Source organism: Macrobrachium nipponense, chromosome 33 (assembly GCF_015104395.2).
Source record: "Macrobrachium nipponense isolate FS-2020 chromosome 33, ASM1510439v2, whole genome shotgun sequence".
Classification (NCBI taxonomy): Eukaryota; Metazoa; Arthropoda; class Malacostraca; order Decapoda; family Palaemonidae; genus Macrobrachium; species Macrobrachium nipponense.
The window spans coordinates 42,832,223-42,849,818 of record NC_087219.1 but is presented as its reverse complement, the minus strand read 5'-3'; the positions used below and the strand labels follow the sequence as shown (position 1 = coordinate 42,849,818).

Sequence of the window (17,596 nt, the reverse complement as noted above, 5' to 3'; positions counted from 1 at the left end):
CAAAGGTTTATTTACAAGCTTACTAACAAAGGTAAATGCAAAATGGTATCTCCTATTTACATAAAAAGATAGAATCTTACACTGCATGTACTGGGGGAACAGTGAGGTAATTCAAATACTTGCAGGACGGTTTAGTGACTCGTAGCGGTGGCTTCACAAAAGGAGAGCGGCAATTGCAGACGTCCTCTTGACTCCGTATTGGAGAAACTAGTCTACTTGAAAGGCAGGAACTCCCCAAAACCTGTAGCAAGACCTTTCTTTCTCTGAAGTCTGCTCGACACCGCAATAACACGGAATAATTCGTCCACTCCTGAAGACAACTAGACCAATATCCAACCAACTCTCGAACAATTCTTCTGATGATTGATACTTCGTCGGTTCCTTCATCTCTAGTCTCTCTCTGACGATCACTGCTGCTGATCTCTCACTGATAATCTGATCTGTGGCTCTTACTAACTGGTGATCTCTCTCTTTGACGATCTCTTCCTCTTACGATCACTGCTCTCCAAAGTTCGTTCGTCGTATTTATACGGCACTCTGGGGGCGGAGCCTACGGCGAGCGTCACAGACTCCCAAGTTTACTAGGACTCCCTAGAACTAGATGAATCTAGGCGAGGTATTGCATCAGAAAACGCGGTATTTCTCCGGCCACTTAGGCGTGTGTTGCACTCCACAACACGCCCGACGATTCCAGAACAGCCGCGAGAAACGGCGCCTCCAACATGGGCGCGAAAGCCTCCTTACTGCCGAACTTCTTGAAAAGTTCCGAAAATCTTAATGATAGGTGAAAGTCGACATTAACTGAAACCGGCTATTTATGGCATTTATGGCGCTTGTAACCGGATTTTGACACCGATAACTATTGGGTATATATCAGCACCATAACTCTTATTAGTGCCAATAACCAGAAATCAGCACGTTATGGCACCAAAAATCGCAGATTTTATGGCACTAGACAAGCCCCATAAAACCAGATCACCATTAACTGAGTCTGCCGATCACCGAGGACTGCCTTACTTTTATGCTTTGTAGTCACAGTGTTCATCTTTGCTACAAAGCCCCAGTGTTGTAGAGGTGCATCTGACCAATTAGCCAACCTACATAGATAAGATGAATGCTGACCAGAGGCAGTATCTATCTGTAGCAGCTCTCTTATCAGTAAGGAGCAACAAGCATTGTACCAAGCTATTATTTTCTATTCTCTAACTCGTAATGTATCATAAATAATGTTTTGGGGTAGAAGGTACTCATATCACACCTCAATGTCAATTTGGGATTTAGCAATGTAATTACCTACTTGATAAGTTACATACGTATATAGAAATGCCATTTTTATGATAAAATTAAGTTTTATATACTACAGTATACTTACCAAGGAATTATGAATCAAAGCCCTGCCTCTTCCCTCTTACCCTGAAAGTGGGCGGGGCTAGTTAACTGCACCAATACTAGCGCTACTGCAATGCCGAGTGAAACTGTAAGCACTGTGATTACTTGGTAAGTAAATATAAATCTTAATTTTATCATAAAAATGTCATTTTTATGCTTCAGTATTATTATTTACTTTCCTGTAATGATAAAGATGATCTCATCAGTGTTATTGTCTGTCAGAAATAGTACGCTTTTTCATGTACAATACATGCTTTATACTCATGGCAGTGCATGATATAGTAGAACTTAAAGGTTGAAGAATCTGAATGTATGATTTGAAGAAGGCCTTTTTGTATTGATTTATGTGAGAGAGATTACTGTAGTGTTAAGGACAAAATGTATGACACTTAATAATTAGATTTCTCTTGCCTGAGGTTTATGAATTCAGCTTCAACGTGCAAATCAGTCTCACATATGCTGTTTCCATTGTCTTCACAGTCAGTTACAATACGAATGTGGTTGGTGAAGCTCTGTGGTTCAGTGTTGTCAGTCTTGGGTTGATCTGAAAACAAGAAGTATTATGAATGTCAACAGTGCATGAATTGTGACTAAGCTCATAATTTAGGTGAAAATGTTGTCAAAAGTACAGTATTTATACTATGTTCGAATTGATAACTACTGTACTTATAGTTTTTGGTTAGTAACATTTGTTATATTTGTAACCTGAGTGTTCACTCAGAGAGTTTTAAGCCTTTGATATAGTGATTAGTAATCAAATGATGCTGAACAGCCTGATGAAGGATTAAGTTTTGATGTCTTTTAATTCCATTGTTATAGAATACGCATATTGATTAATGAATACCATAGATGATTACAATAGATATATTAGCCTCACTTCAGGGTGTAAGTCATCCATCAACCAGAATCACAGATATTGAAATTCGAAAGCTAAATTTGTTATGGACCTAGGAAGTTTTAGGGACATCAAATGATCTGTATTTCAGTTATGGTGGGAACGAAGGAAAGATGGGTAGAGATGTCATTATGTTGATTGTGAATGGCAGTGAGTATCAAATGATTATGTGAAGAGGTAAATTTCTGAATTGCTGACATTAATGATGCTGTTGTATGAAGGACAGGGAATGAGGAATTTTCAAATGGCTGAAATTTTCAGCTTTTGAATAAATGAACGACAACTGAGCACAGCCATATTATTAAACTATGTTTCAAAAATTTGTCCAATGCTCAATATGATTCCAGTGGTAATTTATCAGGAAATATACATTGTTTTCATTGTCTTAATATGCAAAACTTTTAGCCCTTTAATGGGTTCACACTGCACATCCATCTTTCTCTTGGAAAGTTTTCTTCTCCTTTTTTCATGAACGAATTGTATACTCTTTTCATCATCCTGTCATCATTATTTGCCTATATAACTGAGTCACCTCGAAGCACTCTGATCCATGGATAAATATACAATCTCAGATCGGTTTTCTGGAGGACAAATTAGCTCAACAAGGTTTTATCTTAAATTCAAAACGCCATGAAAAATTATCAACTGAAGGAAATCTCCTTAAAGAACTTGACCATTTATTCATCAGATAGACCACATTTTGTGTAATCTCTTTTGTCTTAGTAGCTCTCATATGTTTTAGAATATATAATGAAGTTACAAAAATGAGGAAAAGTTTTGGTTAAGAATCAGAGATGGACATAGCAGTTCAAATCAGAGAAATATGAATTATATTAATGAGCCTAACCCTCAAAACGAACAATGTTAAATAATTTAGGAAACAAAAATAAATGCTGCTTAAGTGATATAGACTCGGTTGAGAGCCAATTGTAAGAGCTTCATACCAATCAAATAAAGGAAATCATAGAGAATAATGAATGACGGTAAAATTGTACTTACACAGTTGGTTTCCAGGAAAATCAGGAATTCTGTATTCAAACTTCACTGTGATTGGTGTTTTGGGATCCACGTTGTTTGACTAAGGTAATGAAAATGAGATTGATGGTAAGTTACGTTTTTACAGTATAGTATTAGCACACAGTTGTCAAAGCAACACAGACAACTCCACACTTATTTTGCCAGATATTTATTTTAAGAAAAACTCAAGCCAGGTTTTAGCACGTGTATAGTAGGTTTCAAAGATTTTTTGCATTAGTATATACTTATTAATAATTAAACTTTTGGATTGATGGAATTCTCTTAGCCTAGGTGCACGACAATTGGACATGAGGCACATGGACTAAAATATGAAAGCCATCTATTCACTGTTGTTTGCTGGTCCAGATTTAAGATTTTTTGTTCCTGTAATTGGAGCTGGGGTTGCTTTTGTGATATAAATTCTGCTTTTGACTACAAGTTAATATTATGTCTCCATTGCTGTTTCTTCCTTGTTCCTTTTATCATGATAAAAGTGGCTGGAGATGGAAGGTTTAGAGTGAAGGAACTATACCTGTAAGAACTTGGCTCCCTGGTTGAGGGGGGGAGGGGGCCGGTTTGTTAGTGCCATCAGTGCGCTTCACTTGGCAGTGTAGACAAAATAAAGGTTGATTGCAGCATCCCTTCAGACCCTAACTGCACCCACATTTTAGTCTTTTACGTACTTGCCTCCATTCCTGCTTCCTATCTTCTAGCTTGCTGCCAACCACCAACTACCTCTTTCCATTGTCTTAACTGCTGACTGGCTGAAAGTGCCCCAGTGCTTGGCTTTATAGCCAATTTTTCATAAATCACCTATCAGTTTTGTTACATATCCCTATTTCTATATCCATATAATGTAACAATGCATACACTTCCCTTTCTTTTTACATACCTGAGCACTCACTTGGAATGTTTCACATGTCTCTCTTCCTTTTATGGATGTTAGTGTAACATTCCTTTGTGGTCGCTTGATATCCAGAAACGAAGCCCTGGGTGCATGATACCCGTAGTCCAAAGTGAGTAATGTAGAAACATCTTAAAAACAAAAATTTCCGGATGAAGTTTCAAAAGTTGAAAGGCCTCTGTACACTAACCCAGCTATCTTCTAGTACATGTAGTCACTGACTATTTTTCATGAGTAAAAGGGTTCAGATCTGGCAAATGGGAGTCTGTTCATAGAATGATGGGATAGCAAGTCTTGTCTAGTGTAAATTTGTTTTTATGGAAAGTTTTATATACTATGTAATCAGTTTGAAAAAAAGATGCAAAATAGCTTCATCATATTAGTCAAAGAGTTTTTTCATTTATCATACTGACTCTCAAGTATACATTTTTGGATAATAAAATTTTTTAACAATTATTAGTACACTATGGTTCCTCATTCACCAACAGGAAAATAAAGGAACAATGAACTAACTCACCAATGTAAAGAATAAGCAGATCTGACCTACGTTTTCCATTTAGTATTGTATTTGATTTTCTCTATCCCTCTTACACTTTGTGATTGTGTTCCCATCCCCTTTTATTTACACAACTGGTTCTGCTTTATCTACTGATGCTAAAATTATGCTAAATGAAATAGGAGCTAAACCACTCAAATGAAATAAAAATTCGATTAGCATACCAACAGAAGTTGGAACCCTGTAGCCATTGTATGTAATGCAGGCAGTGAGTGTGAATTCTGTCGTGTCAAGTTCCAAGGCTGGGGGATTAGACTTCAAGTGTCCTCTTAGTGATGCTACTGTTCGAGACCTCAAGACCAGAGCATGTCCAGATATAAAGCTTCCGATTGCTAGATCTAAATTGTGAAAAGAGGAATTGGATTAGAATAACTAGGGTAGATTCATGAGAAGTTGAATTTTGGAATCATTAGCTTGGACTATGAAAGGAAATGGTGGTTTTCAGTACTAGATTAAAAGGCATTGATTTGGCATGAAGGGTGGGAAATTTAATGTACAGGCAGTCCCCGGCTTACGATGGGTTCGGCTTACGACGTTCCGAGGTTAAGGCACTTTTCAATTATATTCATCAGAAATTATTTCCAGGGTTACAACGCCTACAATGCTCATCTGGCAGAAGAAATATGACACCAAAATTGCAAAATAATCAATATTTGAAGGTTTTTTGATGCAAAATGCAATAAGAATGCAGTTTACATAGTTTTGAATGCACCCAAAGCATTAAAAGTAAGCTTTTCTTAGGATTTTTGGTGATGTTCCATCTTACGACGATTTTCGGGTTACAACGCGTCTCAAGAACGGAACCCCCATCGTAACCCGGGGACTGCCTACTGGGAAAATTTATATTTATGCTAAGAATTCTTATGAAAAAAAAAAGAATGACAGGTACTCATAAAAGACTTGACCTACATGGGGCTTAGATTTACATGTACGTTTAAGTACTATTTCCATAACGTGTAACTAAACTATTACCAAAGGTGAATGATGACACAAGTCATGCTAACCTGGATAACCATTATCATCAGTGTCGATGCCTCTTGACAGTGACATGCCAAAACCTCTCAGAGGATGACTGGGGAAGTCATCTGGTGTGAGACGCTGGGAAAATTCCTTTCTGAGACCAGAAATTGATCCGAGGTAAATGTATACAGCTCCTCTACCATCATCTTCCCAAGGGGCTCCAACAGCTACATCTGTTATTAAGTAAAGCAGCAATATATATAAAATGTCTGGAAGGACAAAGAAAAGCAGCAAAGATATGTAGACAAATAGGGCAACAGCAAGAGAAAAAGTGTAGAAAATTTCTAAAATAGGACAAGAACAAGAGAAAATGTGTAGTGCATTAAGTTTGTAAATTAGTGCAAGGTCATAAGATAAAGTGTAATAAGTTCCTAGTGGAAATCTATTGAATACAAAACAGAGTACAAATAAGGTAAGGTGTGCACAATACAGAAATCAAATGAAAATTGCCAAATCACATAGAAACAAAATAAACATATATAAGATAATGTTCCTGTGCAGTTATATAATGTATAGATAGACTAAAACCATTTAAAAGCTTAAATATGTATATAGAAATATTGTAACAGTACATGTTTACTAGTACTACTGTATAAATCGTGCATTTGGCTGTGTGGCAGCTTAGTCCTTTGCAGCGAATTCTGTGCTTGCATATGTATTATCTGCTGTGTCATTTGCAGTGAATTTGAGTCTTGAATAATTAGTGGCAAGGCTTCGAAGAAAGACTCTAGTGCTAGTAAGTGTAATATTGTTTCATTGGAAAATAAGGTGGTTAGGATAAATTGCCAAGAAAATAGTGAAAAGATCATCTCCATAGCTTGTTCTCTTGGCTTGGGTTGTAAAACTGTATCACCAGTTCACAGAAAGACAAAATTTTGGCACACATTAAGGATACTGCTCTGGAGATAAGAAACAAAATCATCTATACGACAAGAGGCAAGATATAAAAAATAGGAACAAATGTAACAGCCACTTTCTCTTTAGACTGAATGGCAGACTCATCATTGTATGCCAGTAGGTCAGCTGTTGATTCAGCGTAAAGCATTGTCTTAGTTCACAGTCCTCAAGAAAAAGTTTCTTGATGAGAAAGACTCAGAATTAAAGGGAAGTTCCAGATGGCTTTATACAGTTTGAGAAGTAACACAAGCTTCACAGTGTTAGGATCCGAGGTGAAAGCTTATTGGCTGACAAGTTAGCAGCATCCATATCCCTTTCATGTTGGTGAAGGTTACAGGGGAGCAGCATTTTCTTTTAGAACAAATATTCAAATGTGAATGAAACTGGTCTTAGCAGAAAGACAAGGTTACACTGCTCATTTATATTGAAGAAGAAGACTATGCCAGGCTTCAAGATTGCAAAAGACTGTTTGACCCTTTTGGTCGAGGCAGTTGTGCAGGTGACTTTTAAGTTCAAGCCACTGTTGATGATGTCTCATGTGGAGAATCCTCTCAAGCTTTGGAGAATACTGCCAAGGCCTTGCTTTCATATATATGTACATATGTCAAATCTCAGTGCTTGGGTAACATCATTATTTTTGAGAACTGGTTTTTCAATCACTTCTACCAGCAGTGGAGAAATATTGTAAGGAAAAGTGCATCTCTTCTAAGATCTTTAGTTTGGACACCAATCCTGGCCATCCACAAAACTTCGTAGATATTCATCCAAATGTCGCTGTTGTTTACCTGCCTCCCAACACCACCTCTGTCTGACAACTGATAAACCAAGGGATTCTAGCCATCCTCAAGCACTATTACCTTCAGTGAACCTGCAGTAGGCTATTGATGCAACAAATATGAATGGAGAATCAACAGTCTTTGACTTTTGGAAGGGATCTGAGATCTACAAGGAAGTCTTTAATGTAATCTGTACAACCTGGAAGGAAATCTCTTTCACGAGAATGAATAACATCCAGAAGAAATTGTCAATTTTTTCATGATGTTAAGGTCAAGGGGTTTACTGAGGTGGATGTGAAAAAAACCTTGGTGATACTGAGCAGTGAACTGAGAATATACTTGTAAGGAAGGGAAATGCATCTCATTATTTGAGGCAGACTAACAGTCAATAATGGACAAGGAGTTTATGAAGCTTCATGAGCAGCATTGCTACAAAATTGAGAAGGAATTAGAACCCAAAACCATGAAATTTCATCAAGATGCTTCAGTAATTTGCACACTGACTGGGCCCTTTGCACTTTTTGAGGAGATGGATTCCAATGCTGCTGAATGCTTTGCAAATGTATGTTACAGAATTCATGTCACAGTCGACCAGTTCCTGCTGTGTACAGATCCAAAAAGAAAAAATTTAGCCTTCAACAACATGCTGAACCATATGTTCACTGCACGTTTTTGGTTAGTAATAAATATATATTCTGTGACCTTTCCCTGAAAATCAGTTCTGTAGAATGCTCATTTATGCTAGGAGTGATATGTACAGGTATTTTGATATTTTAATCTGTTTGTGAGAGTTTAGTTTTTCTGTTACTTGTACAGTATCATAGTGATGTCAATGGCAGAAATATCTGTATTTTGGTCTTGATAATAAAAAAAATCCTTCTGTTTGAATGGGACTTCTCTGTGGTGGTTTCCACTGTTACAGATGTTTATTGTATACATAGTAGTACTTTATTTAAAGTGCTGTCGACTTTCAGTATTCATGGGGAATGTGTGCCACAAACACCCCCCCCCCCCCCCGAATAGCTAAAATCCACAAATACTGAGAACCCTTCTAAAATCACTTATAGCTGCCTATTTTGGTAGTTCTAACACCAAAAGCCCCTCTAAAAACACTTATACCTGAGCATTTTAATAATTTTATCACTAAGATGCATTTAGTCACAAAAATATGAAAATTCAGTATAATTAGTTTATATTTCTCAATGAAAAATGCTACAAATAGGAGAATTTTCAGCGAATAATGTGTGTATGTGTTCCATAGAAACATCCATGAATCAATGAGTATACAATAGGTGGGATCACCTGTATATTTGCTGGAAGGGTTAGAAAGTTTCCTGCCCAAGTGATGGTAGGAGTCAGGCAAGTAATTTAGAAATTTGATTGATTAGTGAGGATTTTCTGTGGTGTAAATCCACAGCAAAAAAATATATTTTGAAACACCACAAGTGAAAAAAAGGGACCAAAAATGGAAGTTTTCGACCTTTTAGACGATGGTTTCTTCAGCAAGCCGGCTGAAGAGAATCATTGTACAAACGGTCAAAGGTTTCTGTTTTTAATCCATTATTTTCTTTTATTGATTCAAAATACATTTTTTTTGGTCATGTGAGCAATTGTGGATATTCAGTTGTTAGTGATGTGTTGGTTTTTCTGTATGGTGGCAAAGTACGTAATGTCAAAAATAGCCTTTTCTGAAATTTGCTTTAATAATAATATAATAAAATCATCATACCTTTGGACTTCCCTATGATGATCTATGGTATCACAGATGTTTACATCTTTTTATATTTAAAGCTAATATATTTTTGGAATTATTAATACTAATACTTCATTAATAAAATTTATCTGTATGAAATTTTTTTTTTTTTTATAAGAGCGTGTTCTAGAAGGGTTAGATAATTGCCTTCATGAGTGATGCTAGGTCATTTGCATGACAGAAACAGGAAACAAAAAATGTGAAATTGTAGAAAAGATTAAAGTAGACTCATGTGTCATTTTCGTGAAGGATATGAATACTAGTAGTAATTACAAATAACTTACCTTCATAACGATCTTGATTTATATCTCCAGAAGGGGCCAGAGTGGTGCCAAATCTTGCAAAAGATTTACCTAAACCAGAGTGACTACTTATTTTCTCAATAGTTTTGTCCTGTAGTGAGAAAGCAAGATGAAGTAATTATTTTTATAACGGGAGTAAATGAATGCATTCATTATGATGTTAAGACTAATTTATATCTCATATTAAGTGGTAAATTTACTGTTGCCCATGAAGTTAGTGTATTTTTTAAAGTCATTCCATTATTACTTGTGCAATTTGTCATTTGCACATTTGTTGTGTGTGTAATTGTTTGTGGGTGTGTGAAATATTTTATACTGAGTGAAACAGTGTGTCAGTGATTCTCAGAATTATGATGCTTATTTTCAGTAAGGTAAAGATTTTCAATTCACTACATATATGAGAAGAGCTAATTGTACAGAGAGGCAAGAGTAGGTCATACTGAGATGAAAGCTTGGGAGGAGGTAGAACAGGTAGAACATTTCTTTTACCTTGATGACATACTGGATTGAGATGTTGGTACAAAGGAACAGCCTAGTTGAAGAAGAAAAGTTTGTTTGAACTGCTGGTAATAACAGTATGTCATTTGTAAACATAAAAAGTTTATGATGTGTATAAAGCTTGTAATTCTCTTCACATTGGAGACATGGACCTTGAAGAGGAAAATTGATTTATATATGTAACATTTCAGGCATGCTGCAGAAAGACCACGTGTTACACAGCTGTTTAAAGTCTCCTCCCAACTTGCAGATCCAGCCATTGCACCAGAAAGAGCCTCATTCCCTCCACTGAGTGAATGAGTGAAGATGTTATGCCATCCTGATATGTAAGTTGGAATGATCCTAATTCCATTAGCTTTCACCCAGATTAAAATCTTATTGCTTGCCAACAGAGTTATTAATAGATATTTTACTTAAGTCCCCGGGTAGTCACTTTAGTGGAGTATTCTGGTAAAGTTTTTGACAACCTTGTATTCTACTGCCTTAGCCAATGAATGAAGACCAAGGAAAACTACCTTCAGTTATAGGAGGAAGAATGTTGCTTCCTGACGGAGTATGCAAATTCTCTAATCAGGGTTCTGTTCATCACACAGTGAAGGCCTTCTTGTAGCTTAAGGAACCAGAAGTACAATTATCTAGAGCTAAGGAAGGTTCCGTGGAAGAAATTTTACTGAAGCGTAACTGAGTTGTATCTGAAAGTCACATCTCCCAGCACTGGCCTGGGAAAACACCCTGAAGCTGTTACTTAAAATCATCATCATCAACAGCAGTGATTTTTGTGACCTTGCCGGGGTTCTTTGTTGCTGCTAAAGGTTTTTGGTTATTGCAAATAGACTCAAGACTCAATATGCTGAGGGATGAACCAAAACAGTCAAAAAGTAGTTCTTCATCCCCAGAGATATGCCTTTTTAGATGGGTTAAGTCCAACCTCCTCAGGCAATGTGGAAACCCAGATGCTGAGATGAATTAAACTGACGATTCAACATCTGCAGTGTTCTGTTATCCTAGCTAGGATGAACAAGTCATCCAATTACCTCCACACTCTCATGTGGGATTGGTGTATCTAGGCTGCCATTGGTGCAAACCATTTGAAAAGCAGTAAAGGCTGATGGTAAATGAAAGGCAAAGCCAGAAATGAAAAATCCATCCTCTCCAAAAAATAGCCTGTATATACCATACATGTATACGTATTGGATGGAATGAGGTGTGGAAGCATGCATCTGTAGATTCAAGGATGTCTTGAAGAAATCCACCTTCTTGGAGGAAAGCTGGTGCCAGAACTCATTGGGGGATGAAATACACCTGTTATTAGATTGGCCCAGATCTATCTTTAGCTCACCAATTGGAGTAAGATTAGGCAGCCCATTCATAGCATTGAAGGGGAACAACCTCACTTTGTTCATCTTCCTCTGACCTGGGATTAAGCCAAGGACTGATGCCTCTTCCTTGTTTGGGAATGAAAACATGGTGCCCTCATAGCAGTAGTTCTGGACTGGCAAGTTGGAGGTACAGTATAAGGGGCAGTCATTAGTCAAACAAATAATTTTGAAAATTTTCAACTTCCATTCAAGACTTCCTTTTAGCATAAAAAAATCTTAGAGGCTCTACTGACTGGGAGCCTTAATTCCCAGTTATCAGTGTCAGATGAAGAGTTTTCTTTTCTAGGTGCAGTATAATGTATACTAACTGTAGGAGCTTCCCTTTGCTAAGAGCATCTGGTGATCTTAGTCAATCGCCCTCCCCTGATATAGACCAGACCAAATATTGCTTAAGTATGCTGATCAAACAAGTGGTATTTCAACATGGTAGGGCAATTGGCTTTGGATGCTGAATGTGAAAATCCTGGCAAATACACCTATGAAAAGGATGCTTCTTCTGCAAAGCTGTGGCCTCTCCCTCATCATTCTTATAAAAAAAATTGACCAAGTAGTCCAGTCACATCATCAGACTTCTCCAGACAGTGATAGTTTTGTATAGATACAGCTTCAGAAGCTACTCCACAAGGAGACTGACTGAGGAACTTGGTAATGAGGAAAGATTTCTTAGGCTGAATAAAGTAATAGCAAGGCTGCATGAATAGCCTCTGAAAGTTGTAGAATAACTGGGATGTCAACAGTAGCTGATGCAACAGGAGTAGGAACAGCAGCAATGTATTTTCCAGAGAGCAAAGCAAGATGAAGAAATGTATGTATTTGAGTAATTTAATGAAGATAAACATGCACAGAATAAGTACTTACTCTTCATTTGTAATTAGCGAGTCCAGTTGCATTCGCCTTGTCTTGCAAACAGCTTTACAACTCTTTCAAGGTTTACCTGCTTATCATAGTGAATCTGCAGGAGAGCTAGAGATGTAAGTCTGTCGTTAGTCATGCTGGCAGACATGTATGTGTGATGGTGCCTCATAACACTGGCACTACACTCACATTCTTTAGATCTAACACATTTTGCGCTAGTTTAAAAACACTGAGTTACAGTCCAGAGTGAGGCTGCGATTGAAATAAACGTAACACGTTTGAAACCTAAAACTGTACCTTCATGTTATCTGTGGTGTTAAGGGGGGAGGTGTGGTATGGGATCCAATGAAGGGATTATGAAAGATAGGAACATTCAAATGTACATGTTGTTTATTCTTCATTGAACTGAGAAAAAATTTGCCTTTTAAAAGGATTTCATCTTAAAAAATGGTAATAAATGTTTAAAAAAATTAATCAAATATGGCATACACAAAAAATAAAATTGATCCAATTTATAAAAAAAAAAAATAGTAATCCAATTATTGACAAATTCTACTATTTCGTAATATTTTCGTCAGCATCATAAAAACGTACAGCAATTTACAAAAGTATCCAAATGATACTTAAGTATCCATTTCGCAACACTGGTCCAGGTGGAACTCCAGGTGCTCTATGGGGAGGTTCATCTGAACCCTCCTCTAAACACCCCCTGGGTACGGGCCTGCTAAGGGAAGCAAGGGATGATGATGTGCAGTAAACATCGGCACAAGGGAGACAAAACAAACAACCTGTGACGTTCAAGAAGGAAATCCTAAAACTGATGTAAGTAGATCAAGATGAAAAGGATTTGTGTGTTAAAAACTGTTGGTGCCTTGTATACAGGAGCCTTGCACTAAAGGCAGTCAATAGGAGTAACCATTGGTGCAGCAAAGAGGCATTGTTAGCAAACAATGCTGCAATCAAGAAACATACATTATAATGAGCAAGGTAGTTTTTACCAACCGATGGTGCACAGGTATGCAACATTGGACAGTCACTTGTAGCCCTCCAAATTCTTTTATCTGTAAGACTGCAGAATGGGCATATCATGAAATGTCTTAATCATGATTTGGGCTGAATATGACTAATGAGTTTGCTATGAACAAAAGAGGTTATTTTGAATAGGCTTGATTAAAATATGCCGTGATTCTTACTTGGAGCGTATAAAAATAGATCATATTACAAACAAATAAGTCACTGTCATGTGGAGGCATTGAATTTATGTGAACTAAATTTGTTTTACACACCTAGGATGTGACACATGATTACAGATAAGTCCTGAATATGGAAACCTTTAGCTCTAAGTGCTATGTTCTTGTAATATTTGGTTTCATTACTAATGTCAAGAGTAACATTTTATCCCTACATCTGGCCATACCCATTTCCATGGCTGCCTCATGTACTTGGTGAACTGCTTGTTTCTATCAGACTAGTGTTAAGGAAGGTTGCCATCCCATCACTCCTTACAGGAAAATTTTAAAAATAATGCCTTGTGTATAAATGGAGAGCAGGAAGGTCTTTTGAAATGATGCTAGATTCCAACTTTCCAGGGACAATTCTGAAGAGAGCAGGCAGCCAGGAGCACCACAGGATGCCACATTTAGCAGCCCAACGTCCCTTTCTTCCAGTCAGGTGATGATAACAGATCATGTTGTGGTTGAGAATGAAGAATGAATGGCGACACTTGAATGTGTTGAAGACAGTTTTGCTTGGTGAGATGTCCATACATTGATCAAGCATTTTCAGGTTATTTTGGAATTCCTGTCATTTTAGCACAAACAGGAATAAGAGGCGGCAGATGTGGATAATTGATATACCTTACATTTATATTTATTTATGATAGAACAAGAGAGTATAACTGGCTGTAATATAACAAAGTGCTTGTTTAAAGTACAGCAGTTTTATAAATGTTATATTGGGTTGGTGATCATTTACCAAAGAGCAGTTAACATTTACCTCTGGCTACGTAAATACTTATCTCACCAGTCTGTATATAGCTATTGGATTAACAGGATTACTGTAGCTTCAGTTTTAGACAAATAAAGAAAGTTTAAGGACATCGGTATTATCTCTGATTATTCCACCAAGTACAATTGGGATATAACAATAATTCTCTCAGTCAGTAGTGTCACTGGTCCACACCTCTACTACTGTTCCACTCCTCTACTTAGCTTAAAGTACTAATAGCTCAAGCTTAGGGAATTCTTCACAGCACAGAAACTGTCTTACCTAAATTCAGTAGGTGCTCAGTCTATCTCAAAGCAATGGTTTTTTTTTAAACAAATGTAACATTTTCGAAATATTTTATATACATATAAACCTGCGACTAAAAAACATTGCAGCTGGTTAAGACTATGTTGATAATGACCAGTTCCACAAACTGGTAGATGTGCTGAGTGACCTGAATGCATACGCATACAGGTGGAAGCTGGAACTAATTTTTTTTCCTGCTCTGGGGCATGCTTGGAGTCTGCCACTGTAGAGGTAGGTACTGTACTGTTGTAAATCAATGGGTTTGCATATAAAAAAGTTAATTTAATCATTTTTTAATGACATTTTCCAAGGATGGAAGTGCTCCTGTAGGTTTGTAAGAGTGACATCAAGATCCCAAGGTAAAAATTAAAAAGTAAAGAAGTTTCTTCCCTTTTTTCTTACATGAGAAGGCTGAAAAGATGGGTATCTTTATGCTCATACCAAGCTGAAGCTTGAATATAAAAGTCTAATCTTAAAGGAAGTGATAGAGCCATCTAAAAGAGAGAAGATTATAAGACAGCCTCTAAAAGAGGGAAGATTATTGGATTTGGTTTAAAGTATGTGTAGATGCATGAAACGGCTGTATAACTGAGTTAGCCTCCTTTACAAAAGAACTTGATCCTTATTTCAGCAGTTAGAGGATGGATCTGGTAAGATTACTGTCCTGTATTCTCACTGTGTAAAGTCACTCCTAATTTTGGGGTACCAGTCCTTTGTTTTGTGAAAAAAAAGAGAGAGAGAAATAAAACAATACATCTTACTATTTTTCCCGTGAAAACTTGAATCCTTCCTACATCTGGCTTGTCTGGCTCAGAGTATGTTGGACTTCCAACTATGAGGTCGCTTAAACCATCTCCATTCACATCGGCAGCAACAATGGCAGCTCCAAAGTTTTCTCCCAGCTGACTGCCTTTGTACTCAGCCCAGACTTTCAGGGATTTATAGGTTGAGAATGAGAAGGAAAATATCAGTACCTGGAATGGTTATTCCTTATGTTAGTTGTGATTTTGTATTGAAGGTAAAAAAAGATTGTGTGCTACTGATTAAGCACATGTTAATCCATCAATTATCTGACTTCATATTATCTGGACACAACCGGACCCAAGAGCGATGTACATATATATAATATATATATATATATATATATATATATATATTCCTCATGAATATATACACACACAAACACACACACACACACACACACACACACACATATATATATATATATATATATATATATTATATATCTATATATATATATATAGATATGTATGTATGTAGATATACACACATACATACATATATATATAGTATATATATATATATATATATATATATATATATATATATGTATGTATATATATATATATATATATATATATATATATATATATATATATATATATATATATATAGAGGTACACAATCCTTTATATAGATACATACACACACACATTATATATATATATATATATATATATATATATATATATATATATTATATATAATATATATATATATATATATATATATATATATATATATATATATACATATATATATATATATATATATATATCATATATATATATATATATATATAAGTCTATCACATTACAGTGATTCATATACATATATCGAGCTACAAATGTCCTTTAATATCTAATTCACTCTACCTCGTAATTAATATAGTTTCATATATGTTTAAACCGAGGGGGAATTTATTAAGCGATAATAGAAATTGGCGGCTGACAGGCGCGAACCATCGACCTCTCAATTCCAGGACTGGCAGTGAAGCCTTAGCCAACCTCACCACCGCAAGAGGTTGGCTAAGGCTTCACTGCCAGTCCTGAAATTGAGAGGTCGATGGTTCGCGCTTGTCGGCCACCAATTCTATTATCACTTAATAAATTCCCCCCTCCGTTAAACATAGATGAAAATATATTAATTCCGAGGTAGAGCAAATTAGATATTAAAGGACATTTGTAGCTCGATATATATATTAGCTAATATAGATTATATATATATATATATATATATCTTAGATATATATATATATATCTATATATATATATATATATATATATATTTATATATTACAGGCAGTCCCCGGGTTCCGACGGGGGTTCCGTTCTTAAGATGCGTCGTAACCCGAAAATCGTCGTAAGCCGGAACGACGTTGTTGAAAACATGTCCACAGGAAAATTTCACTAATTTGCAATTTTTCTTAGGGCCGTATCTCTAAAATTATCACTAATTTACTTTTTTCATGTGCAACACTGTGTATTCACAAATTACTGTATATTTTCATTAAAATACGAGAGAGAGAGAGAGAGAGAGAGAGAGAGAGAGAGAGAGAGAGAGAGAGATTACATAAAACCATTAAATTCATTGACCATTGTATGGCATTGTTACTTTCCCAGCTCCGAGTGTCACTGGAGTTTTGAGGTAGGGAAATTGATACAAAAAAAGATGAAGGGAAGAATTTTCTTTTGAAATTAGTTATCGTATTATTACTACTTCTATTATTATTATTATTATTATTATTTGAAAATATAATAAACACGTGCATCTACCATAAAAATTCTCTCATCTCAGTAAGAAAGAGGAATTATCCTTACAAGTGAAATGGAAAGGTAATTTTCATCTCTTTAAAATACGACCATTATGAATTTTGTAATTAAAGTTTTATTATTATTATTATTATTATTATTATTATTATTATTATTATTATTATTATTATTAATATTATTATTATAACTGAAATTATCAATAAACATTTTACATACTAGTACCATAAAAATTCTTTATTCTCGGTAAAAGAGAGAGAGAGAGAGAGTGTTTATCTCTCTCTGTTCTCTCAAAAAATACTTATAACGCTTCAGCGAAAGAAAGCGAGGGAGTTACCACTATGACACATTATTATCTTGTGTGGCAAAAAAAAGCGAAGAGAGATGAGGAGAGAGACGAGATGAGATGAGAGAGGAAGAGAGATGAGAGAGAGAGAGAGAGAGTTAACCTTAATTAAAAGTGACATGGATAGATTAGTATTGTATTTCTTTA

General features: G+C 36.0%; 1 protein-coding gene and 1 long non-coding RNA gene across 4 annotated transcripts in view; one reads left to right on the top strand and one right to left on the bottom strand.

Moving 5' to 3' along the window:
• Positions 1–17,596, top strand: part of LOC135203126 (uncharacterized) — a 228,735-nt gene that overhangs the window by 65,539 nt on the left and 145,600 nt on the right. The gene's annotated exons all lie outside the window — the stretch shown is intronic.
• LOC135203122 (integrin alpha-PS3-like) overlaps positions 1–17,596 on the bottom strand; it is a 55,776-nt gene that overhangs the window by 19,037 nt on the left and 19,143 nt on the right. For all 3 annotated transcript variants that reach the window (XM_064232764.1, XM_064232765.1, XM_064232763.1), the window contains exons 8-14: positions 15,295–15,507; positions 9,492–9,600; positions 5,766–5,954; positions 4,926–5,099; positions 4,194–4,336; positions 3,284–3,362; positions 1,801–1,933 (exon numbers count right to left, since the gene is read on the bottom strand). In XM_064232764.1, the coding sequence (XP_064088834.1) occupies positions 1,801–1,933; positions 3,284–3,362; positions 4,194–4,336; positions 4,926–5,099; positions 5,766–5,954; positions 9,492–9,600; positions 15,295–15,507 (1,040 nt within the window). The remainder of the gene's footprint in view (positions 1–1,800; positions 1,934–3,283; positions 3,363–4,193; positions 4,337–4,925; positions 5,100–5,765; positions 5,955–9,491; positions 9,601–15,294; positions 15,508–17,596) is intronic.